Source organism: Hydra vulgaris, chromosome 06 (genome assembly GCF_038396675.1).
Source record: "Hydra vulgaris chromosome 06, alternate assembly HydraT2T_AEP".
NCBI classification, from domain to species: domain Eukaryota; kingdom Metazoa; phylum Cnidaria; class Hydrozoa; order Anthoathecata; family Hydridae; genus Hydra; species Hydra vulgaris.
Window position 1 is genome coordinate 51780001 of NC_088925.1, and position 27584 is coordinate 51807584.

At 27.3% G+C, this 27584-nt stretch overlaps 1 protein-coding gene across 1 annotated transcript in view; it reads right to left on the minus strand.

Moving 5' to 3' along the window:
• The window catches only part of LOC100210492 (endosome/lysosome-associated apoptosis and autophagy regulator family member 2), a 60965-nt gene that overhangs the window by 2016 nt on the left and 31365 nt on the right, over window positions 1-27584 (minus strand). The window contains exons 9-11 of the mRNA XM_065800426.1: window positions 16748-17038; window positions 4464-4713; window positions 4040-4242 (exon numbers count right to left, since the gene is read on the minus strand). Of these exons, the coding sequence (XP_065656498.1) occupies window positions 4040-4242; window positions 4464-4713; window positions 16748-17038 (744 nt within the window). The remainder of the gene's footprint in view (window positions 1-4039; window positions 4243-4463; window positions 4714-16747; window positions 17039-27584) is intronic.

Consider the following 27584-nt stretch of genomic DNA (forward strand, 5'->3'; position numbering starts at 1 on the left):
AAAGAAAAAAATTGAAGTTGATGGAACATGAGTGCTGGAATTAATGGTGAAGAAGGTCTGTGGAAAACTAATATGGTCAAAGGGAAATCAAATGGGCGAAATCCATTGGAAGTTATCAAGAAGGAGAAAAAGCAGTTTCTTTGAAGATTAAGTGGGTTGATGAGATACAAAAAAAAGGAGTATAAGTGCTTGAGTAAGTACTTAAAAAAATAGAAGAAAGTGAATCTGCTTGTGGAGACTGGGAAGTACAAGGAAATCAAGGTAAAGTAAGGTGTGATGCTAGTTAGCAGGAACTCTTTTGCAAATTAGTAGTGACAAAATTTAAGACTACAGTAATACGGATACGGAATAAAGTAATATGGATGCCTAAGGACCAACCTGAAATTTATGTAAATAAGGAAAAAAAAAGGTGACAAATTAACCTGATATAATCAAATGAAAATCTGGCTGATCTGTTAACAAGAGTACTTAGACTTTGGATAAAAATACTAAAACTTGACAGCTCTGCAAATAGTACTGGAATTGCTGCCACAAATAAAGAATCAACTCTTCAAAATACACCAGCATACAGGACACTTTAAAGTTAAAAAAACCTTTAAGCATTGCTCAAAAGAAGTCTGCAACAGAACATGTTGATGAACATGATTTACATACTGCACATGTTCTGCCTATTTAATTCAGTTGATGTATGTACACTCTGTGCATGTTTTATCTATTTAAGTCAATTGATGTATGTACAAAAAAAAATAACTCAAAATAAATGAAATACTCTCAATATAGAATTGACCCATAAGAATTGCTAGTAAAATTGTTAATTTAGAACTAAATTGTTTTTTTGTTAAAGAACAAAAAAACAAACAAACAAACAAAAAATAACATACAAGGAATTATGTTTGAATTGATTATTTAATAAATTAAACTTCTTTCCTGTTCTTAATTGTTCAACTTTTTATCAGGCTAACACTGTGTGCCATAAAGACCACCAGGTTTAACTTCTCCCCACCTTTTAAATTTTTTTTCATTTAAAGATAAATGCTGCTTAAGTATGTTACTTCTTTGTATTAAATAAATCTAAAGTAGATCAAAAGTACCAAAAAAAAAATAATTTTTTAACCCATAAAGTGATAGTTACCCCCTCAAAAGATATAACTAAATCAATTATTATTTTTTAAATCAATATCCTTTATTATCCTATTTAAAGTATTATAATATAATCTACTATAATTTTAAACTTAAAGTGATTTAAAGTGATTTAAACTAGTACATCAGAGCCCCTAATAGTAGTAATACGAATTTAAATTAACAAGGAAAAAAATAATAAATGCAAAAATATTACCAAAATGTAAAAAAATTAACACGAACTACATATATATTGTAGTGTTTACAACTTATCTATGCAAAAAGTGGCAGCTGCAGATTTCAATTGTTTGCCATAATCTGTTTGCCCAATCCTTCACTTTTATCAAGACCAACTAAAAGCACTGTGAACAGCCTCTGCAGTCTGTTCAGTATATGATTCTAGAGAACAAGAACTAAATGGCACGAATGGGAGAATATGGCAAACCACTATATGCACTTTTCATGTAACATTCAGCTCTGCATTTAAATGTATTTTTACATGTAGTATAGGTCAAAAAATGTTATTTTGAACTCTTCAATAACTGAAGAAATACCTCTGTCTAATTCTTTTCTAAATGCGCACTCTTTAACCTTTGAAAATTTTCTGAGAACATTTGGTATTAAAGAACATTTGGTATTAAATTAGTTTGAGATGCTAAAACATGTCTTTCTAAAATATCTACTTTTTCTAAAAGTTTTGTAGCATTATTGCCATCAAAGCCTATCCCATGATAATCTCAAAGTAAAATATAATGTTCTTAAGACAACTTGTGAACAGAGGCCAATGATCTAAAAGTAGCCTACTAAGTAGTGTCAAAATCCCCATAAGAAGATGTAATTCTGTTGGTGGAACTAAGTGATTAATTTCGATTTCAAAGATTTATATCAAAATATACAAGACGAGGACTAATCACATTTTAAAAATCATCAGCAGCCATTTGCCCCATTTTCAATAAATAACTTGTACAAATGATCAAGAGAACCTAACGTACTTGAGGTACCTCTTTCTAGGGTACATTCGCCTTCACACTACAAGCAGTCATATTTACCAGAATAAGAAGATACACTGAAGATGCTGTTAGCACATTTTAAATCAAATGCAATACGTAACATCATTTAGATTTAATCTACTCAAGATTTTCTGCAGATTTCCATGGCCTTCAGAAATATTCTTAACAATAGTAAGAATAAAACACTTTTTAACTCCACTGTCAATATGTATCTCATTTTTATTGGTCTTGTCAAAGATATTTACAACTACTTTAAGAAATCCTTGACCTCCATCAATGGATACACCTGCCATACTATAAAGAGGATCCAAGCCTCTTTCCATTAGAATATTAAGAATTAATTCAGAAGTATCATGAATAAATACTACATCTCTTGTTACAGTTTCATCATTCCAAATAAAATCATCTTGTTCTATTTTATATTTAAATTCAATTTCTTGTTGTAATGATGTCATCATGCTAACTACATTATTCTCAACAACAGTAGACAAATTATCTGACACCTGATTGAAAGACTTTCTAGAAGATTTATTGTCTTTAGTTCAAACGGTTAAAGTTAATGGATTCCCACCTTAAAAATAAAGTATAATTAAATTAAATATATTTTTAAACATACCCTTAACTAAATTTAAAATGCGAATGTTTCAAAAAAGTTAGCAATCTAAATAAATGTTTAACTATAAGTTATGCAATTTAGAATATATAATATAGACTATGAACGTTTAAATCTTTTTTTAACAATTTTATAATGAAAATAACTGGAGATATTTTGAAAGGGTCTGGCCTCTCTCAATGCCTTCATTCTCCATCTTGTTTTTAATTATGCCTGAAGTAACTTGCTCGCATGATGTGGGATCAAGGCTTTCTGACAAATTAATTAGGTTCAAAACAACCTGACTAGAAAAACAATTGTTATGACCTCCTAAAAAATAGAACTATTAAATAATTTAAACTTATAAAGCTTTAGAAAAAAATTTTTATTGAAGTTTATACATGAATATTTGACAACTTTAAATTTACTTATCAAGTAATTTAATATTTGTTTGTAAACCTCTTGCAAGGAGAGAAAAGCAACAATTGCATATATTTTTCTTTGGTACTTTGGTACATACTGCGACTAATTCTCAGCCTGTCAACCTAATTTAAAAGCATATACTTTATATAAAAAATCTATTTTTTACTTATGTATTATTCATTTAAATTAAATAAGCTGTGTACTTGAGAAATTTTATTCATCCAGTTTGACAAATAAGTGCTTGATCCCTTCTCTAGCAAAAATATGTCTCTTTCTACAATTTGAAAAAATAACACCAACCAATAAACTCTTCATTGTACTCAGGTCAAATCATTGATAAACTCATTGATTTTATTTGCTATGGATGGTTGTACATTTGATAATGATTGTGAATATTTTCCTTTTTTTTCAAAACAAACTGCACAAACAGACTGTTTCAAATTTACCATTTTCACCGCTCTGTGTTTAACAACTTTTCTTATCGTTTAAAAATTATTTAAATAAAAAAAGGAGCCAAAAATGGTGGATCGTTTTTAATGCTAAATATTTTGTCCTTTTTACTTTTTTAAAACTTTTAATTACTAACTCTTCTGATCGACTTTAGATTTGATTTGCACTTAAAATTACTTATACAAACTTAAGTTATTAAAAAAAAAAAAAATTTGAGGTGGTGAGGTTTTGAACCTGAGGATCTTTATGGCTCACTGTGTAAAGCCTGTTGGATTGTGTGGGATTATTGAGTTGTATTGTATTGGATATATTGGGCTAAATAATCCACTGTATGTACATTGTACATACATATCTAATTTACTTCTCCACTGTACATATCTAATTTAACAACAGCTACTTAATAATTACATACATTAATAAATATTTTAAAAATTTTTAGACTTACTACTAAATTGCAAGGAAAACGTTCTAAAGAATGTTCTTTTTCACCAACTGCTGTTCGACATTTATTTTTCTTAGTCTTTGTTTTGTATTGATAGCCATTTTTGCACTCAGAAAAAACTTCTGAATAGTCATCTTGAGTGCATAAAGGACAAGCATAGAGTGTTTTCCACATGAATTCATAGATACAATTACGATCATCAATTGCTAAATGAAAAATATTTGCTGTATAGCAAATAATGTTCAAATTCACTTAAAAAAATAAAAAATAAATAGTTATATAAAGTTGAAGTATAATTTCAAATGCAAAAAATTTTTTGAAGTATTTGACTGAAAGTTATACTTCAAAATACAAACAAACAACAACAACAACAATAAAAAAAAAAAAATTAATGATTTAAAAACCTGCATTTTTTTAAAATGTTAACCTGTGAAATTATTTAATGGTTCTGGACGATTTTCTCCAGCTTCAAGATCGCATATCATCAAGATGGTAGTCTGAGGAGAGACATGTCTTCTCCATTTATTCCAGCAAGTTTGGCTACTAGTAAGAGTTATCTTTAGGCCACTACGCTTTTTTTCACCTTCTAATGCTTCAAAACTCAACACTTCTCCAATAGAATTACTGTTCATTTTATCAAAAGAATACCTCTTGCATGCCATTGTTTTTAACAGTTTCTAAGAGTTTTAGTAAAAATGAATTAAAAATTAGAACTTAAAAAAAAAGTAATTTTAAAAAGTTATTATTATTAATTAGAAGCCTCAATCTGTGAGAAATTATAGCCAAATTTTTTTTTTTTTTTTTTTTAAAGTGTTTTTAAATTTAGTCTTACAGCAAATTTTTTTTCAACTTACTTGAAGCACAAAAATTTATTTTTTCAACTTTAAAGAATTGGAAAAAAAAAAGAAAAAAAGAAAATACGCCTTGTTTATTTTGGAAGACTTTTATAACAACTAACTAATTTATATTGGTCATTTTTTTATCAATTTTTATCAATAATCAATTTTTTTTTTAGAACACATCAGTAATATTCTAAGTTAAAAACTTAGTATGAACTGTTTTACCAGTTTATATGTATCAGCACTTTTCAAGTAAATTAAATACAACAAATTTTCTTTCAGAGTTTGGATCTTTCCAAAGAAAAAGTTTTTATTTTATTAAGAACTTATTTTATGGTGAACAGTTTACAACGTATTGCACTTGTCCAATAAAGTTAGGACGAGTAAAATTTTGTTCAAACAAATTTTTTGTGTGAGCAATTAAAAAAAAAGAAGCTATGCGAGAAGCCTTATTAATTTATCAGCTGAAGTCCCAGTTAATTAGAATTTTAAAGTTTTTTAAATTTAAGTAGTAGGTAATTTAATTAATACTGACATCCCAAAATTTACTTGAAGAAAACTTTGTGATGTCATTTTACAATGACATCGCAAATGGTGGATGCTTTTTTCTAATGGATAAAAATAACTTTTTTAAAGAGGAAAAAAAGAAAAAAGAGAAAAGAAAACATTTATAAATTAAACGAAAAGTAAAATCAACTAAAAAGAAGAATAAATGTTTCAAAAGAAAAAAAGAAAAAAAAATATCTGAAAGAAAATAAGTAAAGAAGTATTGAAAATAGAAGTTTAAAAAAAAAAGTTAATGAATGAAATAAATGGAAAAGAAAGGGAGAAAAAAAAACTATTTATACATCGAAAAAAGATCGGCAAATCAAGATTTTTTAATTTTTTCATATTTTTCTTTAGTTTTATTTCATATATTTCTTTAGTTTACTATCATATATTTAGTTATGCTGTTATGCAGTTTTGTAGTAATGATTTTTCTTTAGTTTTTTAGCGTATAAAATTTTACTTATAATATTTTGTTAGTCATTGTTTTATTTTTTAGTAATTAATTATTTATATACAGATATATATATATATATATTTTTATAGTTATATATTACCTGTTTTTATTTTTATTTTAGCCATTTATTATAAATGTTTTATTCCACTGTGTATTGTTTATTTATCACTGTTTTTTTATTTTATTTTAAGTTGTTTTTTGTTTTTGTTTTTATTCTTTGTGCAGCAGCCTTGTTCATCAAGGTTCATGTTTCAGAGATATAAAATTGAGAGAGGGTTGTAACACAATTAAAGTAGCCTCCTTGACTGTGTGGCCTTCAAGACCCTGGGAACGTGAACTAAGATTAAAAAAAAAAACGACATTTTTTTTTTTACATGCTTGGGCATTGAGTGAATCAATTTCATGTATTCTTGGTTTGCAATTCAAAATTTAAAAACTACTTTCATCACTGAAAATAATTTAGTTCCAATCTATGACAGACCAGGTTAGTTTCACCTGATACCATTTTTTTCTTGCAATGTGATCTGTAACTCTTAAAAATGGCTTATATTGAAAGATGTAAAAGTTATTTCCTTGATTTTTCAATATCTTTCTACCCACATCAAAAAAATAGGTTATAGGTCAGAGTTCCCCAAATATTTTTATGGAACTTTTATAAGTAACACTTGAGAAAGGTAGCCGTTTTTGAAAAAAATGAATTAAACATTTTGTAAACTTTTGAATGAAAGGGGAGAGGGTCAGTTGTAAAGTTAAGCTTTTTCTTATAAAAAGTAAATATTAATATCTTTAAATTATGTTATAGCTTACCCAGTTATGCAGGCTACAAGATTTTGATCATTTTAAGATGCTCATTTTTCAATAGAAATTCTTGATGGAACCATAAAAATTGAATAAATTATAAAAATTTAAAGAAACTTTTTTATAATTCTTTGTTAAAAACTTTTCCAGTAGTAATATTGCTGTTTTCTTGACTTTATTTAGTGCTTTCTTCATTTAATATAATAATAGAATGTTTCAAATCATAATGGTTGTTTGGTTACTGTTGATAATAAAAATTTGTTTGATTTACATTATTAGAAAATGCCTAATATATTATCTAACAAAACAGTAAAAAGCAAAGAAAAATGAGACCATTTAATGAATCAGAAAATTGTTTGCTGTGTTGTTTGAAGAATTGCTTAAAGTGTATTAAGTCACAAAATTATTAGAGGATTACATAAAAATTTATGTAAAACCTGAATATTCAATATCTGTGTACAGTTATTCAACATGTATATTACATTTTATGAATTAATAATGCAACTTTCTCATTACTTTCTAAAAATAATCTACATTTAAAAATAAACTTACTTTATGTAAGCATATGTCGAACATGTAAAAAGTATGTAAACTTACTGAAAGAAAGACATACCAAATATAGTTAAAACTAAATGGCAATCTGCTCAATTATCTAGATGTGTAAGTTCTAGAAGTTGTGAAACATGCACAGTTTGTTTAAAGGCTAGATCCAGATTTCTGCATATAAAAAAAAAACAAAAAAATTTAGTAAGTTCGATTAGGATGTGTAATATTTGCTTATACGCGATTGGGGAACTCAATATCAATGATTGAGGAATTCAACATCAATATACTGAAATGAATGCATGTACAAATATTTCTGCTAAACTTTTTAATGTTTCTATAAAAGTTCAGGAAATTGTCAATTCGAATGTTTTAAGGTCAATTTATAAGAAAAAAAAACTTGAGCATGGAATCCACACAAATCTTAATACTGGTAATTAGTTTATTAGATCTATTAATGTTTTCGAATTGTTTTAATCATTAACAGTATTATACTATTCAGGTGGGTTGCCATTACCTATAAATATTGGTGTTCCTCAATTAGTTAGTAGGAAAGTCAAATTTAAAGAAACTGAAACTATATAATTATTCGACTTGGACTAGGTCAATTAAAATTACAGATCCTTCTGAAATCCTTGAGGAAAAGTGGAACTCAATTTGAGGCAAATCTTGAAAAAAAACTTTACCATAGATTTATGATGTAAAGATAGTTAACGCAGAAGAAAAAAAATGTCAAAAGATGTGACCTTGTTTATGTTTCTCAAATAACCAAGCTGCTTAACTTTGTAATGACTTACAGAAAGCAAAACCCTTACCAAACATTAATACAAATTGGAATTGATTGGAATTGATAGCGCATCAATCAATTCCAAATTGGAATTGATTGATCTGCCACCTAAAATATTTTTTAGGTTGCGAATCGCTCAAGGTAATTTCAAACCTCTTTGATCCAGAAAAATAACGATGCGAAAATCAAAATTCTCACAGAACATACTCTGGAATTAACTATTATGTGGCTTTTGCATATTGTGACAACATGCAGGAGGCACACAAAAATTTAGCCATTTTATTAGATTTTCTAAAGCTTGAAGATTGTAAATATGTTCTTGTAGCTGATTTAAAAATAATTAATATTCTAGGAATTTCAGTTCAAGGAATAATTTAAAAATAAATTATTATTCAACTTTAAATTGGAGTTTTAAAGAAAACATAAACAAATTTAGTCTCATGACGTAAGTATGCTTGTGCTTGGTGTGAAGGAGAATGTGAGCTTTTCGGTGGGTTAATCAGAACATTTTTCTCATTGGATCTATCATATTAGAGGTACATGGAAGCTGCTTATCAAAGTTCTGAAATGAAAGAGTATAAGGTGTAAATGTTAATTATTATTTAATTTAAAAATTAAAAAAATCTTTTTGATAATAACAAAATAATTTTTCTATATTGTTAACCAAATTAATATATTTTGACAGAATGTTGTGAACGCATGCCTAATAAAGGAGGAAAACAAGTCAAAACTAGTTCTTGAAGTCATTCCTTTGCCAGACCTTCATATGTTAATGGGATTTGTAAATCATATATCAACTAGGGGTGTACCGAATGGAAATTTTGAATTGGGTCCAGAACTGTATTTGCCGGAATTGTTAATAATATATATATATATATATATATATATATATATATATATATATATATATATATATATATATATATATATATATATTTGACATGTTTACTGAATTAGGCATTCTATACTTTTTAGTTATTTAAAATTTAAGTAACATTTAAAACGAGACTATTCTCAGAGGCAAGTAACATTTTTGATCAAAAAAGAGCTAGTTTGTTGCCCAAAACTAAATAGCAACTTTTTTTGTACCACAATATTCCTAAACTTCTAGAAACCTTTACATAATTTATTACTGTAAATAAAATTACACTAAATAAATTATATTAGGTTTGTTAAGAAATTTGCATTTTTTACATAGGTTACCTATAGTTCTTTATTGCCTTTTTGGAAATAATAATAAAAATAAATAATAAAAAAATAAATTACATTAGGTTTGTTCTGAAATTTGCATTTTTTACCTAGGTTACCTATAGTTCTTCATTGGCCTTTAGGAAAAGGATTTTTTGATTTAATTTACACAGTCTGTGTCACATGTCACAAAAAAAGGTAAAAAAATGAATTACTGCATTCCGGTCTGAAATATTGTAATTCTAACCGGAACCGGAATGACCTAAAAGTCACAAATTACGGCCGGAACTCCTGCCAAAACAGATTTCCAGTGCATCCCTAATATCAACGTATATAGTTTATACGTTGATACTAGAAATGCGTTTATTGGTCTAAATACAAAGACTGGTTCAACTCACTTGGATGTATTAGAAGAGGATACCATGGGGGAACCTATGAAGGCAATACGTGTAGGTTTATTCTTAAAAACTGTGCTTTCAACAAGGCTAACAATTGAGCTCATACCACTTTTATGTCCAGTAAGAAAATTTGATAAATTAGTTCAAGGAACCTTAGAAAGTTATCTTAACTCTAGTTATCTTCAACTAATAACTTTCATTGTTTCTACAGTGCAACACATGAGTATTGTTCAGAAGTACAGTTAATTCATTAGGAATTTGGTTTAAATTGACTTTATACTATTATTATACTAGCATATTATTATTATTATTATTATTATTGTTATTATTATCTATCTTATGCAGAGTTGTTAGTTCTTGGCCTCGGCCTTGCCTTAAGGCTTAAAATAAAGGCCTTTGCTTTGGTCTTAGCATTGAAACTATTGGCTTTGGCCTTGATTGTTTTGGCCTCCACCTTTTCTTTAAGAATTCAGAACTTTCTTTTTTGTTTAAATTTTAAAAATTTTACAAGTGATTTTGTTTACTTGAAAGCTTTAGAACTTAATTTTGTGTTGAATGTCATAGTTTCAACTGCCGTTTTTGACTAGCCATTTTAAAGCAATAATCAATGACATGATTGGTTAATGGGAATTTATTACATCTATATATTAAGTCACATGATATATCTTAACGTTTTCAAAATTTAAAACAAGATTTAAACATGAATTTTTCTTAAAATTAAAAACAGAATTTCAAAGATTTTTTAAAATAGTTTTTATTATATCTAAATTATAATTTATTTTAAAGTATTTTTTTATTTATTTATAAACTTTTTATTCAATTTATCTAAATCCTTTAAAAAAGTTGTTAGTAATGTATATTTAATAGTTTTTTTTAGTAATTTTATTTATAAAATCCATTTTTGAATCAAAAGGCAATAGTTTAATTTGATAGTTCGGTCAAGAAAACAGCACCAGATACCGTACTGACATCTACTAAAAAAGGTATTACACCTCAGATTTAAAAGTCCTTTACCAAAAAAAATATGCTTTTTTGGAAATAATAGAAAAAACAATGTTTTACAAAGAAGAATAAATCAATCACTAGAATTTAACTAAAAAGATTTTTTGATAAAAAAAACTGTACGCAATTAAACAATATTCAAAAATTAGAAATCTATTAGGTCTATGAATTAATTCATGCGCTTTTTAATTGAAAATTGAAGGTTTATTTATTGATAAACTCCTTGTTATTGTTCAACTCCTAACGATTTTGCAAGGTCCTCTTGTGTTTGACAAGAATCCTGATCGAGCAATGCTGTTAATTCTGCATCTTCAAATTTTTTCGGCTGTCCTGGTCGCTCTTGGTTTTCCAAACAAAAATCACCACTTTTAAACCGTGCAAACCACTTCTAACACGTCGCTCAGCTAGAGCATGGTCACCATAAACTTCAACCAAAATACGATGACTTTCGGTAGCACTTTTCTTCATGTTAAAGTAATGAAGAAGAATCCCCCGCAAAAACACTTTATCAGGAACAAAAATCAACATTATCAGTTAAATTAAAAATAATGTTGTTTACGCTTAAATCAAATGATTTATAATGAAAATGATGCGCAATAACAGTGATCTTCGCACGCATGCGTGGCTAAACGAAACACTGAGACAATAAGCTAGTTTCGAAATCCCTTGTCAAACCACACGAATTAATTCCTAGACCAAATATATATTTGATAATTATTTTTGTGTCCCTGCAACATCAGCATATCTTTTGTCAAAATTGATTGATAATGTGTCCTCATAGAGCTCATACGTTCGATTTGTTGCTTGAAACTTTGATGTTTTTTAAATGTAACAAAGACTTATAGGCTATATAATAATAGTTAATGCTTTCGACATATAGCTAACAACTAATTTCTAATTAATATCTCTAACTAATATCTTAACTAATAATTAGGATTTTAATAATAATAACTAATATCTTTAATTAATAGATTTTAATATTAGCACAAAAATATATAAAATTAAAGAATTAAAAGTTTAATTTAAGTCTTTGACCTTGAAAATGTTTGCGTAGGCTTTGCATATTATATGTGCTTTGCAATACATAAAAATAAAGAATTAAATGTTTTAATTTTTTATGTATTTTTGTTTTCAGCTTTCATACATATCTACAAGTATATTTTCTTACTGATTTTGCCAAATTCTGTCCATAGCCTTAGTCTAATTTTGCAACATGTGGTTTTAATGTCACAGCACTTGCTACCAACAGTTTTGTTAGTAATTGGCCTTAACATAAGGCCAATTATTAAAAATTTAAGTCTTTGGTCATTAAAATGTTTGCATAGGCCTTGGCCTTGAAACTCTTGGTCTTGGCCTTGGTCTTGAAATTCTTGGCCTTGGCCTTGTAACATGTGGCCTTGTCCTTGGACTTGGACTTGCTACTTTTGGCCTTATTAACAACTCTGATCTTCCTAATATTTTATTAGTTTCTAGGAAAGAAACTTACATTGAACTGGAAAACACACTTAATCTCAGCTCACTTGCAACAGTTTATTGGACTTACTGGCCATTCTCTTGGACTATACAATCAACAGGCGTCTGAATCCGTTCATTTAAAAATGAAGCTAATAATCCAACATTTCAATGCTTCACAAACAAGTTTAAAGCATTCTTTTAGAGAACGATTCAGCAAAAGAATTGTTGAATCGTTCAGTAGTACTAATTTATAGATTGAAAAAATAAGATATTGTATATTTATAATTATAAATTTAAAACTTTGGATGATTGTAAATACTTTTTTGTAACTGTTAGCTAACAGAATAAACAAATCTTTGTGATGTTGAATCAAATGAGTTAGGATAAAAAGTATTAAAACATATTTAAAAAAAATTTACTCTCCCTTAGAAAGAAATTCCATTGCACTTGGAATTTTTTTTTTTTTTTTTTAAAAAGAAATTTTTTCAAAATCTATTTTTTTCCTGCTGCTTAAAATGATGATACCTTTGTTTTGAGTCTTTTCGATCTGCAAAACCCAAGTGTTTCAAATTCTCAAACATCCCTGTTTCAAACGCCTGTATTATCATATTTTCTGATCAATGCGTGCAACTTTTTTGTTTGTTTCAACATAAAATGAATCATTTAAATAAAAATAAAAAATGAAGGCAACAGCTTAATTAGCTTAATTTTAAATTAAATTTATTTTAAAAATTTTGACCTCATTCAAACTTTATTGCACCATTGTATAAAGGAAATGTGCTTAAATTTTGTTAGAATCAAATAATAGACAATATTTTAAAGAATTATTGATATTTATAAAGATATATTACTATATAATATAATATTCAGGTTGGGATCAAACAAGATAATTCTTGATTCTCAAATACAAAATCAAATACAAATACAATACATTTGTATTTGATTTTGCATATGATACTATCATATGCAAAATCAAATATTTTTGTTTACATTTATATTTTGAAAGTGCCAATTACATATATTATATGTAATTGGCACTTTCAAAATATAAATGTAAACAAAAATATTTGTATTTTATAAAAAGTATGAATAATTTAAATTTACTTCAACTTTCTTTTTAAACTCTAACTAACTTAATACTATAGAACTTTACTTATAATAAATAATTTACTTATAATATTCAATTAGCTAATTTTTGTCCATTCTATACATTCTAATACATTTGTTTTTAATTTTAAGGAAATTGAAAACCTCAAAAACATTTCGTCTTAAAAAAAAGCTCTGTTGCAAGTTTTTTTTTTTTACTAAATATGAAGTAATTTGAATAAAACTATTGAAACTATTTGAAGAACAATTAAAGATCTTGTAGGACAAAACTGGTATAAAATGCTAAATAGAAGAATGGAAACAAGTCTTTTAATAAAATTTTAAAACTTAGTTTGTGTGAAAAAAGAAAAAGATTATTTGTTACAACAATAAACAAACAAATCTTTTAGTTTTATTTTTAAAAAAATAACATAGTCAACCTAGTTTGTAAAATTATAAATACATTTTTATCAAATACAAATATTTGAAATACAACAACATATATATATATATATATATATATATATATACACCTATAGTAAAGGGCTTAGATATACAGTTTGTGGTAAAAAATAGCTCTTCGCTTGTTTGTGGTATTTAAACTGACAAAATTAAGGTTAGATTATAACAAAACGCATTAATTTAATTGCAGGAAGTAACTAAATTTCAAAAACCACAAAAAACACAAATTAAAAGACTAAAAAAAGAATACTAATTAATTCAGAATTTTTAAAAAAACATTCTGAATGTTCTTATTTTATTTTTATTTTTTAACTGTAAAACATGCGCGGAGTGTTGCTACATTGACTTGAAGCCTGACTCACAATGGAGTGCTGCTACATAGGCTGAGGGTTTGGTTGGGGCAGGCAGTCTATCAAATAATAATTAAAAAAAAAAAAGAAAAGTTTTTCTGGTCTTGAAAATTAAAAAAACTTAAAACTGACATTTTATGGTAAAAATTTAAAGGAATCCACAAGTGCCAAGACAATTTGTGTTCATATTATAGATAAACATTAGAAAATAAGTTAAAAGTTAATTAAACTTTCCAAAACAATTTATTGAATGAGATACTAACAAAAGCATTTGTTGTTTTGCCATTATACTTCTGGTTCAGAGCCTTATTTTAGGCTCTCAAATCTGCATAGTTTTTTCCATTAAAAAACATCTGGTTTCTATGGTTTCAATAATAAATATTTTTGCTCACCGCAGAGTTTTTCAAACTCAGTTCAGATTTACACAATCGGATTGCGTTTTCCCCTTCATATTTAGTCTGCTGTGGTTATAAAAAACATTCACTGTAGAATGTTTTTGTTTTTTGTTCAATGTATCGTTAAGCGTTTGAGTTAAATAAACTAGCATAATAAAAATAGTAATTAAGCCAATCGAACTTTAAAATGCACAAGATGAATATTTTTCTTATAAAATAAGTAATCAGTTCTTTAATATATAACACTAAGTACAATATAATCCAACATGGTTAAATTTTGAAAGATTTAAAAATCTTTGTTTTTTTAATAAATTGAGGAAAACCACCAAAGGGGAGACTCCTGTAATTTAAACTTGATTTAAGTTTTTTAAAAGAAACTTTTTTTATTGACATCAAATAATTAATCAGACCTGATTTAAAAAATAAAAATAGTCAAAGAGCTGGAACAAACTAGGGATATTCACATTTCCTTTGCAAGAAACAAAATGGCATTAAAAATTAAGAAGTTTTTTGTTAATATCTCATTCAATAATTTGTTTTGGAAAGTTTAATTAATTTTGAACTTATTTTTTAATGTTTATCTAAGATTAGAACATAACTTGTCTCGGCACTTGGGGTCCCTTTAAAGACTACCATGCAAGTGTGTGTATATATGTGTATATATATATATATATATATATATATATATATATATATATATATTCATTTATTTATTTATTTATTTATATATATATACATACATATAATACAGGCTTGGCCAGGAAGGCGTGCGATTTTAAGTTTTTATATGACCACATAAATAATAATTTGTTTTGATGATTTAACCATGGTTTTTAACAAATGCGCTAAAAAAATTGGCTTTTAATTATGTTGAAAATAAATAACTTAAACACGTTTATCTTTACTAACGTTTTTATATTAGCAAAATAAAGTAGCTAATGAATTAAATAAAGTAGCTAACGATTTTAGTTAAAGTATTATTGAAAATTGTATAATTTTTTGTTTATATTATTTAATTATTCAAAATTATTTTATAGTAAAAATAAAAAAAGTAAAAATTAGAAAAAAATTTAAATTTTACAAGCACCGACTTTAAACAGCAAAGGTCTCTTTAATAAACCTTATATAAGAATCATTAAAGTTTTTGTTGAGAAGAAAAAAAAGACTAGCTTTTTGAAAGCCATTTAAAATAAATAACTTTGATACTTATGTTTTTATATTATTGAAAAGCATTTAAGTAAAGTAACAAATCACTGCTAATGATTTTTTATAAAGATAATAATGAATAAAATATTTTTTTATATTTATATAAGTATTTATTTTTTATTATAAATGTCTTTAAATAAAAAAATTTATATCAATTTTTTAAATAAACCAATTAATTATTTTTTCTTTTCTTTACATTACTGTGAAGAATTGTAAAGAATCTTTTTATTAACTTCTAAATGTGCACATTTATTAAACAATCGTAAGATGTAAATTGTTACTTTATTTAAAAAGGGTTTTGCATAATATTATATTATAAAAATATTAGTAAAGATAAACGATTCAAAGTTATTTATTCCAAACGTAATTTAATCTTATTGTTATAGTTTATTATTTATTTTTGTTAAGTTTTAATTTTATTTTTTATTTATTTTAATTTTAGTTGAGTTATTTTTTTTTTTACGAAGATTTATTTACTTTATTTACAATAAGTTTTTTTTCAAGTTTCTATATAGTTAAGATTTTTTTTTTTCAGCGCGTTATTAAAAATATACAAATTTTCAAAAAAAATTACCAGCCGTGGTCAAGTTTTCAAAATCAAACAGTATTTGCGTGGTCATATTATGACGTGATATTGCATGCCTTCCTGGCTAAGCCTGTTATGTATGTATGTATGTATGTATGTATGTATGTATGTATGTATGTATGTATGTATGTATGTATGTATGTATGTATGTATGTATGTATGTATGTATGTATGTGTGTGTGTGTGTATTGTATTTGGTTAATACAAAAATTTGTTTTTTTACACATGGGCCTTGTTTGTCAAGTTTTTTATTTTGGAGTTAGAATTGAAAGAGAGCTATAACCACAACTAAAAGTTGTGGTTGTAACCCTGTAACCCACTAGCCTCCTCGACTGTAGTGGCCTTCTTGTTCTTTGGGAGGGGAATTAATATTTAAAAAATTTAACAATAAAATAAAAATTATAAAAAACAAACAATTAGATCAACTTTTTTATTAAATTAAAATTATTACTGACTTGATAACACTTGTATTGTTTTTGGTTGTTTTAATTTTTAATATATTGTAAATTTTAGAATATAAATACAATGTTAAATATTAACCTATCCTTCAATAAAAAAAACACTATAGACAAAGTAACAAATTACTGATGCGTAATTATTTTTAAAAAATTACCTGTGTCTGAAAAGTTGTTTTAGTAATTGGATCTGTTTCTATAGAATTTACAGCACAAGAGGTATTGTCGTGTTTTTTAGAGCAAATGTTAATGTAAAACAATTGTGTAAAGTAGGAATTAGTGTGATACGTTTTCACTTGATACATTGGTCCACCATCACTAATAAGTGGTGAGAGATCAAAAGTTAAATCTTTTTCAGGAGAAAAAATACAACCATTAAATTCACAGTCATCTCGTCTTTCATTTGAAGTTGTCCCATTGCCACACATAATGCATGACTCACTTCCAACCTTTTTTTATATTAAAACAAACTTATATAATAATGAAATAATGTTATTGAAAAAATTATTAAAGAAATTAATCTAAAAGAAACTATAAATGTTTTATTAAAAAGTATTTACAATTTTAAAATATAATGATTTTAATAGTGATGTGAAAGTGAAATTAGTAAGAAAGAAAAAGCATAACACTTTCCTTATTGACTCTTGTCATCTAATAAATATTTTTAAGCTTTAAGCTTGTACTGCCAATCTATCATTATTCATGTATTTTATATGAAATAGCTCATTAGATTTGTTTTTTTAAAAATGACATAAGGATATGTGATGAAAAAAACATTTTTTTAACAAGTTTTTTATTTTAAAATAAAATCAAAGACATAACCAAAGATGATAAAAAAAATTATGAGTTAATATGTAAATTTTTGGAAATTGTAATGGGAAAACAAAGTTTGAAAAACAAAATGTAAATATGTTATGATGTCTTTTTAAATAATTCTAATAATGACTGTGTAAACAAATGTAAACAAATGTCTAATAATGCCTGTGATCTGTCAAAATCAAAAATATAACAGCAGATTGTTATGACAACAGAAGATTGTTATAAAATTGGATGTCACTGATACTGAAATTAAAAATGAGGTCAAAAAAAAAACTTTTAAATAGAGAATGTTTGCATTTACCAATCTAAATTGTCACAGGAGCACAACCAGAGTATATTAGTAATATACTCTGATTGTGAAAGCACAATGATAAATTTTTTTTAATAACTAGCACTTGAAAACTTAAAACAACATTTTTTAACAACAAAATTGAATTAAATAGAGTTTTTATTTTTGCCGCAACTACAAATTTAAGTTTGCCGCAACTACAAATTTACAAATTTAAATACAATAAATAAAAAATAAACATATTTTAATTCATTTATACAAATACTGATACAAAAAGGAAATTAGCTTGTATTAAATATGTTAAAAAAATGCAAAATTAAATTTAATTATTTAATAATAATAATTATAATATTATCAAAAAAATTAAAAGAAAATAAACATTCCATAGTATAAATAGGTAATAACATTTCTACATTGTTTTTGTTCATTAAGTTAATTTTCTAATTGCACTCGCTTTGTGGTAATTTATTCCATTGCAGTAGTTTAAAAAAGTTACTTAGCAGAGATACTTAGAACAAGATTGTTATCCTTGCCAGTTACTAAGTTGTGGTATTTCTTAGCACTGTTTAGTGACAGGTGGTCAAAATTTCCGTTAATCATTTTTTACTTAAAATACTTTGAAACAAAGATTAAGTATGAATCTTACTATAATTAGTATAAATACTAGAATTTGTAAATTTATATATACATTTTCGCAACCAATTTTAATTTCTTGGAAGGAGCTATTTTTAATTTGCATATATATATATATATATACATATATATATATATATATACATATATATATATATATATATATATATATATATATATATATATATATATATATATATATATATACATATATATATATATATATACATATATATATATATATATATATATATATATATATATATATATATATATATATATATATATATATATATATATATATATATATATATACTTTAATTGAAATACAACTTTATGTTAATCTACTTTTTATTATACTGTTCCTTTTAAAAAAAATGTTTGGGCAGAATTTTTTTAAGTAATACAAAATAATAAAGTTATACCAAGAAAAACAAATTTTGTTGTTTTACTTGAAGCTTGCCGTCTTTATGTTAGCCAGTTCTTCAAAGGCTTTAAAATATACACCGCAATCTACAGACTTTATAATTTATTCAAGCGTGTTTAATTCCAAAGAGTTTTAGTAAATGGCGCCATTGTAGAATTTCGATAAGAAATCTAAAAATTCTTTTTTTCTATGAAATTATAGATTTTTTTATTATTATTATTATTATTATTATTATTATTATTATTATTATTATTATTATTATTATTATTATTATAGATTACTACAGAACTTGTTTAGTTACTTATTATTATATTAAAGTTTTTTTTTCATCATAAATTACTGAAGAATTTTTTTAGTTATTTGACTTTCTAAATTTCGCGAAGTTCGCATTAAAAATATGAATAAAAAATTTCAGATATTTTAGGCTTGTCTATTACTATAAATTATAATTGTTATATCTATTGTTATTAAATGATTATTATCCTTATTAAGATTCTGTTAAAAAAATTATTTTGTATTATTTAACACAACCACAAGCTGCTGACAGAAGCTTTCGAGTATGCTTCACAATTTATCTTGTTTGTTCTTAAGGTTTAATTAACTCTCTAAATAATCAAGAACAAATAATAGCCATATTGTATTATTATAAAAAGTTATCACTTAAAAAAGTCAAAAAATCTTGAGTAATCCTTGATAAAAAAAACCTTCATAAAATTTAGTTCTAAAATAAAGCAGCATTAACACTGTAAAATTTAACTTGTAGAAGTATATATACACTTCTACAAGTTAAAAGTTAGTTATACTTATATATAAGTAATTACAAATGTCTTTTGAAGAAAAACATTCTTTTAAACATTAGATGAGTTTGGTTTTGGACCTTAATGTTTTAGTTACTATTTATAAAAACAATCGTTTTAAGCACTTTGCATTTATTGTTCAATGAAGCGTGTTAAAAACTTATTTAATTAAAAACTTCTACTGATATATAGTTTGTTATGCTTTTAAAGAGATTTACTATTCAAATTTTAATTAGTTGTCAATGTTATGCCATCCAAATTTTATTCAAAAAATGTGCGATCGCAGGGTAAAGATTTTTATTAAAATGGCTGGTAGCAAAAGAGTTAACCTTATGAAAGTCTAATTAACAGCATTTATTTGCTAAACTTTTCATCGAGTAAAAGTATTCTCAAAATTCTTATTTAATCATGCGAGAATATATTTAATGAAATTTATTATGTAAAACATGTATTAAAACTAATTGCTTATTTTATTTTATTTTTAAAATTGAACAATTATTGGTCAAGATTGCAAAAAAGCGCATTATCGAGTCAATTTTAAAATTGAAATCGCTTAATGAAAAACTTTTTATTGTCAATTTTGGTAGTTTTTTTATTTGAAATTTAAGAGACAGGTTTTTATGTAAAATACTTGCCAAATACGATATAAATAAGGAAATATTAAATACAATGTTTTTAACGTGCGCTGCAACACATTGACAATTTAAATTGCCATCTGTCTTGAATGATTGACATAAAACATTAACTATTGCTTTGATTAATAAAAAGCTGTCTGTAAATTTGCTAAGTGTAAAATCTATAAATATTTTCTAACTAAAAATTTAAGAATTTGGCAAATATCTCTAATAAATGATGTTACTTACCAAAATTCTTTATTAATTAAAAATTTAAGAATTTGTAAAATGTCATTTTGATAGGAGAACGAAAACGCCATAGCAATAAACGGCTTAAATAAACTTGAAAAATAGTTCACATTGTTTACATAAAAAGAAAAAAGATTCAGAATATATAATAAGGTGATCAACGTCTTTTTTGAATATTTATTATATTTAAGAGAATATTGATTATATTTTAACATAAAAATCTTAATTTTATTTTGTTCTCGCGCTCTATAAAAAACATTCTTTTGTTTAGCCTCCTATAAAATTTATAGGAAAGTCATATGATTGATAATATACGCTTTTTTTGAAAAAATTTTAAAAAACAAATAATATTGATTTAAAAAAAAAAAAATTCTACAATGACGCCATTTACTAAAACTCTTTGGAATTAAACATGCTTGAATAAATTATAAAGTCTGTAGATTACAGCGTATATTTTAAATACTTTGAGGAACTGGCTGACATGGAGACGGTGAGCTTGTTTTTCTTGGTATACCTTTATTACTTTGTTTTACTTAAAAAAATTCTACCCAAACATTTTTTTATCATTCTTTTTAATTTAAATACAACTTGCCTAGGCACTTACTTTGGGATCCCTTTAATAACTTATTTTTATGACTTATTTATTAGATTATTATCAGATTTGTTATATATATTATAGTTTTAACATTAGTCACTACAATATTCTTACAAATCAAATTTTATTAAATTTTCATACAAAATGATTAAAAGTTGAATGATTTTACATACTTTTAAATCTACTCTTATTATTCATCGCTTGTTGTCATCGCTTGTTGTCATCACTTTATTAGTTTGCATACTGTTGAAACATGGTTTTCATTTATTAAATTTATATGATGTGTTAATCTTTAGTCAACAGTTATGAAGAAACTAGAATTCCAAATAATTGAGGTAAAAATAACTTTTATTTAGTGGTAATATTACAAAGCCAATTTTAATGGTTAATTGGACAATATTTTGTGCTACTATATATATATTTTTGTTATTGTCATTACAAATAATAACTTTAGTTATGCTCATAATAATTTGTTGTGTCTTTAACTTTTTTTTTTAACTCAGTGCCTTGGAAACATTGTCTGCCTCTTTTTAATATTTATTAAAAAAGAGTAGCATTTTTGAAACACTTTATTATTGAATCCCTTCCATAGAACCCTCTAGATATATAATAACTTTCCAGAATATTTTGTATCTTTCTAGGAGCTTTCTATTTTACTATAGATATTAAGTTTGTGATATTATTTGTATTGGTATTCTTGAATCGAAAATAAAAGCTTTACTAAAATCGAACTTTTCTTTGGATCTGTCATGAAATATAACAGATTTTTGGCGACGAAGATCTCTTTATTTTCAAAAAACTACTCATGGAAGAAAAACACAGTGCTACTCTGGTAGCGATATTATCAGAAATGCAGAAGCTGCAAGAAACTAGCCAAACAACAGGGACAAATCAAAAAGCAACAAGATGCCATTGTCAACCTGCTTGAAGCCAATGAATCAAAGGTCACTCAAGATTTTGTTGCTTTTGAATCAACAGCGGAATTATGGGTTGACTATCAGGAAAGATTCGAAACATTCGCTAAAGCTCAGAGTATAACAAGAAATAATAAAGGTGCTTATTTTCTCAGTTGTCAAACCCCAGTCATCTACAAATAGTTATGCAATCTTGCAAGTCAACAAGAGACTCCTTTGACAGTCAACCATCTTTTGTATGATTAAATTGCTCAAATAATGAAAGAACAATACAATCCAAACAAATTCCTTGTTCGTGAAAGATTCAAATTTTGGTCAAGCATTGGTCGCAATCAAGGTGAATCTATTCCACAACTGGTTGCTCAAATTTGACAATTGGCTGCAACATGCAACTTTGCTAACATAACAAATCCACTGGATGAAGCTCTTTGAACACATTTTATCTGCTCTATTAAAAATGAAGCAGTGCTCAAAGCTCTTTCCAAGTGCAAAAACGAAGATCTAACTTTCCCCAAGGCCGTAGAAATAGCAACCGAAACCGAGGAGGCCGCCAAGGTAGCCAAAGAAACTGCTGTTGGTCCCTCAAAATCTCTGATGTCTCTCCCTATCAATAAGTTGGGGCAACATCAATCGGAATCCAAATCCTCAACTCCTCGACAAAACAAGTCACAGACTGAGTCAACTGCTTGTAGAAGTTGTGGCAAATCGACCCATGAACGCAAAAATTGCCGTTTCAAGGACGCGGAATGTAATTTTTGTGGTAAAAATGGCCACATTGAAGCAGTTTGTTTCAAGAAAAAGGCCAAATCCCGAAAGACGGTCAAGCCTATATTCATTTATGGACAGACTAAAGCACTTCGCCAAGTCAACCAAATCAATGTTGATGATGCAATTACACAAAATCTCCAAATCAATGGGCATTCGATAAGATTCGAACTTGATACTGGGGCTCCTACCAATTTTATCACCCATACTTTATGGCAAAGTTTGGGTAAACCACATTTTCAATCATCAGATTTACAATTCGAGTCAGCAAGCAAACATCAACTTCCGATACTAGGGAAAATTGAATTATCAGTTAAAGCTCCAACAACCTATTGCAAAACATGGTTCCACATAACTTCTGTTCCTGGACTAAATCTTATTGGCCGATCGGGCATTTGGCTACTTAATCTTTCAGTTGATGAAAAGATTAAGAAATCATCCAAGAGTACTGTTGCTAAGGTCTTTGAGCATCTCAAACCTGACACAGATCTCCAACAAAGGTGCAGAGTTCTATGTTCTGAGTTTCCAGACCTGTTTAAACCAGAATTGGGTTGTTTGAAAGACTTTGAACTTGAAATAAAATTCAAGCCTGAATACAAGCCTATCTTCTGCCATCCAAGACCTGTACCTTTCGCTATTCAAGAAGATCTGGTTGACGCTTACCAAGCTGGTATCAAGCATGGTGTTTGGAAACGTACTCAATTCAACGACGAAGGTACATCTGTGGTTCCTATTCAAAAGAACGCGCTTCCCGGACAAGACGAAAGATTCCAATTTGTGGCAACTATTCAGTCTCCATTAATACTCAGCTAGAACCTCATCACTACCCAATGCCGTTGCCAGAAGACCTGTTGCGTAAACTGCGTGGCGGTTATGGATACACAAAAATTGACCTTGGTGACGCTTATAATCAAATTCATTTGGGTCTAATTTCTCAGAGACAACTGTGTACTGAGACACACACTGGTGTTCTTCTTCAGCTATGTCTTCCATTTGGTATCACTTCAGCACCGGGGTACTTTCAAGAGACAATGGATAAAATAACAATTGATCTACCTGGTATGACTGTCTATCTCGATGATATTCTCGTCAGTGGCAACAACGCAGCCAACCACATTTCCAACTTGCATGGTCTTCTACAATGACTAAGTAAAAACGGACTACGCTGTCGTCTAGAAAAATGTATTTTCGCTAGTTCTTCGATCGAATATCTTGGCCATACATTATCTTCAGAAGGTATTGCTAAAGGTAACAAAGTTGATGCTGTTTTGGCTATGCCAGTTCCTAAGGACGCTAACACACTGCAATCTTTTCTTGGTCAAGTACAGTTTTAAGGCAAATTTCTTCCTCCAAATTTGTCTATGACATTAGACCCACTCCATCGCCTAATTAAGAAAGATGTGCCATGGCAGTGGACATCCGAACAACAGTCAGCTTTTGAAACTGTGAAACAGTTGTTATCATCTGATTCAGTTCTGACTCACTTTGATCCTTCCAAACCGTTAGGAATGGCAACAGACGCTTCAGAAGCTGGTATTGGTGCCATATTGTTTCATTGATTGGCAGATGGCTCTGAACATCCAATTGCAAATGTATCGAAGATTTTGACTGATTGTCAACGTTGCTACAGTCAAATTCACAAAGAAGCATTAGCAATAATTTTTGGTTTAAAAAAGTTTCATTAATTTATTTATGGTCGTTGTTTTACCATCGTCACTGATCATAAACCACAACAACTCTGTTTGGTTTCGTAAGACTGCTGAACACGGCAACGCTGACGCGCTCAGTCGATTACCGGTTGACCATGATCGCAATTTTGATGGGAAGAAAAGTAGTGAAGAAAATTTAACGATTTGTGCAGTGAAAACCGTTAGCCATCAAATCAATATGCATGATCTGAATATCCTGGTCCACGAGTTGAGCAAAGATCCTGTCATCATCTGCAGTTATTCGCAATGTTCGAGATGGTTGGGTCGAATCCGACAATAATGACGAGGTACAGAAATTCCAAAAACTTTCCGAAGCTCTCTCCGTGTCAGGCAAATGCTTGTTCTATGGTCCACGTGTTGTCGTCCCCAAAACCCTTCAAGATCAAGTCTTGAAGATACTGCACCTAGGTCATTTTGGCATTCAACGAATGAAACAACTTGCACGATCTGCCGTATATTGGCCAGGCATTGATTCAGCTATCACTAATCTAGCACACCAGTATACTACCTGTTGGGAAAATCAGAACCTTCCATCAAAACCAGCAGTCCATCCATGGATGCTACCAGAACGCCCTTGGAGTCGTTTACATCTTGATCATGCAATCAATTTCATGGGTACCAATTGGCTTATCATGATTGATGCTCTATCTAATTATCCATGTATTCACCCTACGTCTTCTATCAGTGCCAAATCTACCATTGATTTACTGGAAGAAGATTTTGCACACTTCGGTTATCCACATGCTTTGGTTACCGATAATTATTCCTCATTTACATCTCAGGAATTTCTAGAATGGTGTAATAGTTGAGGTATCTTCCTGCTCAAAGGTGCTCCATATCACCCCACAACAAATGGTGCTGCCGAACGACTAGTTCAAACTTTCAAAAAAGCCATGAAGAAATCAAACCTACCTCCTAGGAATGCTCTTCAAGAATTTCTCATGGTCTATCGCCGAACTCCTTTAGCAAATGGATCGTCCCCTAGTGAATTACTCAATGGCAGACGAACTCGGGCGCATATCAATCTGCTTTTGCCATCCCCTGTTCATTTACAACAATCAAAGCAATCTACGGACTCTTCTAAAGTTGTAAAGTTTTCAGTTGGATACTTGGTTTATGCCGGATACTTTAGCTCAAATAATGATTACAACTCAAAATGGATTACAGCTATTGTCACTGAAGTATGCGGTCCTCGATCTGTCATAGTGAAGACAGAGCCTGATGGTCTAGTCTGGCATTGTCATATTGAACAACTCAGGCATCGCTATGACTCCAAAAAAATCGATAATAGTGCCGCCGCTTTATTATCAGGTGAACCTACTGGGCCAGATAAAAAACAAATCAAAGCAAGACGACCTAGTAGATGCAAATCAAAGATTAATCAAAACACATGCTCTCCGTAAACCCAAGCTGACGAGGAGATGTTATGGTCTATTCTAGAACTTTCTAGATACAACAGAACATTCGAGAATCTTCCATAGAACCCTCTAGATATATAATAACTTACCAGAATATCCTGTATCTTTCTAGGAAATTTCTATTTTATTATAAATATTAAGTTTGTGATATTATTTGTATTGGTATTCTTGAATCGAAAATAAAAGCTTTACTAAAATCGAACTTTTCTTTGGATCTGTCAAGAAATATAACAATTACTAAGCTTTTATGTATTTCTTGGTACCATAACTGATCATGACCATGTATATGATATGTTTTACAAGTCATTAATATATATATATATATATATATATATATATATATATATATATATATATATATATATATATATACATATATATATATATATATATATATATATATATATATATATATATATATATATATATATACATATATATATATAAAATATTGATAGATATAGATATAGGCCTCAGCAGGAAAAAATGAGTGCAAGAGAAGAGAAAATCTTTTCCAAAACAAACATGGCAAGCCATGCAAGTTGCTCCTCTAAACAGTTTTTTTGAGAGATTTTAGTTTTTGTGCTACCTATCTGTTTATTTAAAAAAAAAATGATTTTACACTTTTTTTTGATTTTACTATTTTTACACTTAATAACAAGCAAATGCTTGTAACATTAATGTTACAATGTTACAAGAATATATACCTAACAAGTGTCATTTATCGTGCCATGGTAACTTATGAAATATTTTGTTTTTGAAAAAACTCTGATATACAAGTGTTTTCTTTGGGTTTTCACTCTAGCTATCAATTTATTTATTAAAAACTTTATTTACTCGGAACAAACTTTGACAAACAAAAAGCCATACAAATTTTGACTGCTTTTAAAAAACATTGTATAATTTCTTACTGTAATTTAATGTAGAAAGTTAAAACAAATATTACTATAATTAAAAATTCCACAATAAAAGTGATTATAGAATAGTTACAATTTTTTTAGCAGAACATTTAATTGCACATTATATTTTTTTATTTTGCTCAAATTGAGACAACTTTGTATAATTTATTATAATTAATATATAAAATATACAATTCATTACATAATATAAAAATTATTATGCATTAATTTAGTGCATAATAAATTTATATTACAAATTCATTATGCACTAAAGATATAGATTTATCATGCACTATAGATAAATCACCTAAATTTGGTCACTTAAGCTTTGAACATTCATATCTTGGGTAAAAATAAACATTTTAGGATTTTTTTTCTTTTTTTTTGAATTATGCAACTATATTGTTAATTCATATTGTAAACTGTGATAACAAATATTCTTGGATAAAAAAAGTTTATAAAAAATAAAACATGAAACAATTTTTTTTTGTTGCAATAACCATGCCTTTAAAAAAGCATTGCAGTTAATTATGCAATAATTGGTTTATTTCTAAAATGACTTTCATCTTTGTTACAATGGTTTTCTTTTATGAACAACTTTGCAAACTTGACTATATTGTCATTAATGTTATAGTGATATTGACTGTTTTGCAAAAAAAAAAAAAAAAAAAAACATTCAACCATTCAATTATTAAATATATCGATGCTTCAACTTTATTTATCTTAAAACCACTAAACAAGAATATTTTGATTGAATTAAAGATTCAATCCATTTTTGATTTTTTGTTTGATTCACTTAATTTAATTAAACGCTCAAATATCGCAACAACAGGTGTATTCAGGTTTTTTGATATTTTCTAGGTGACA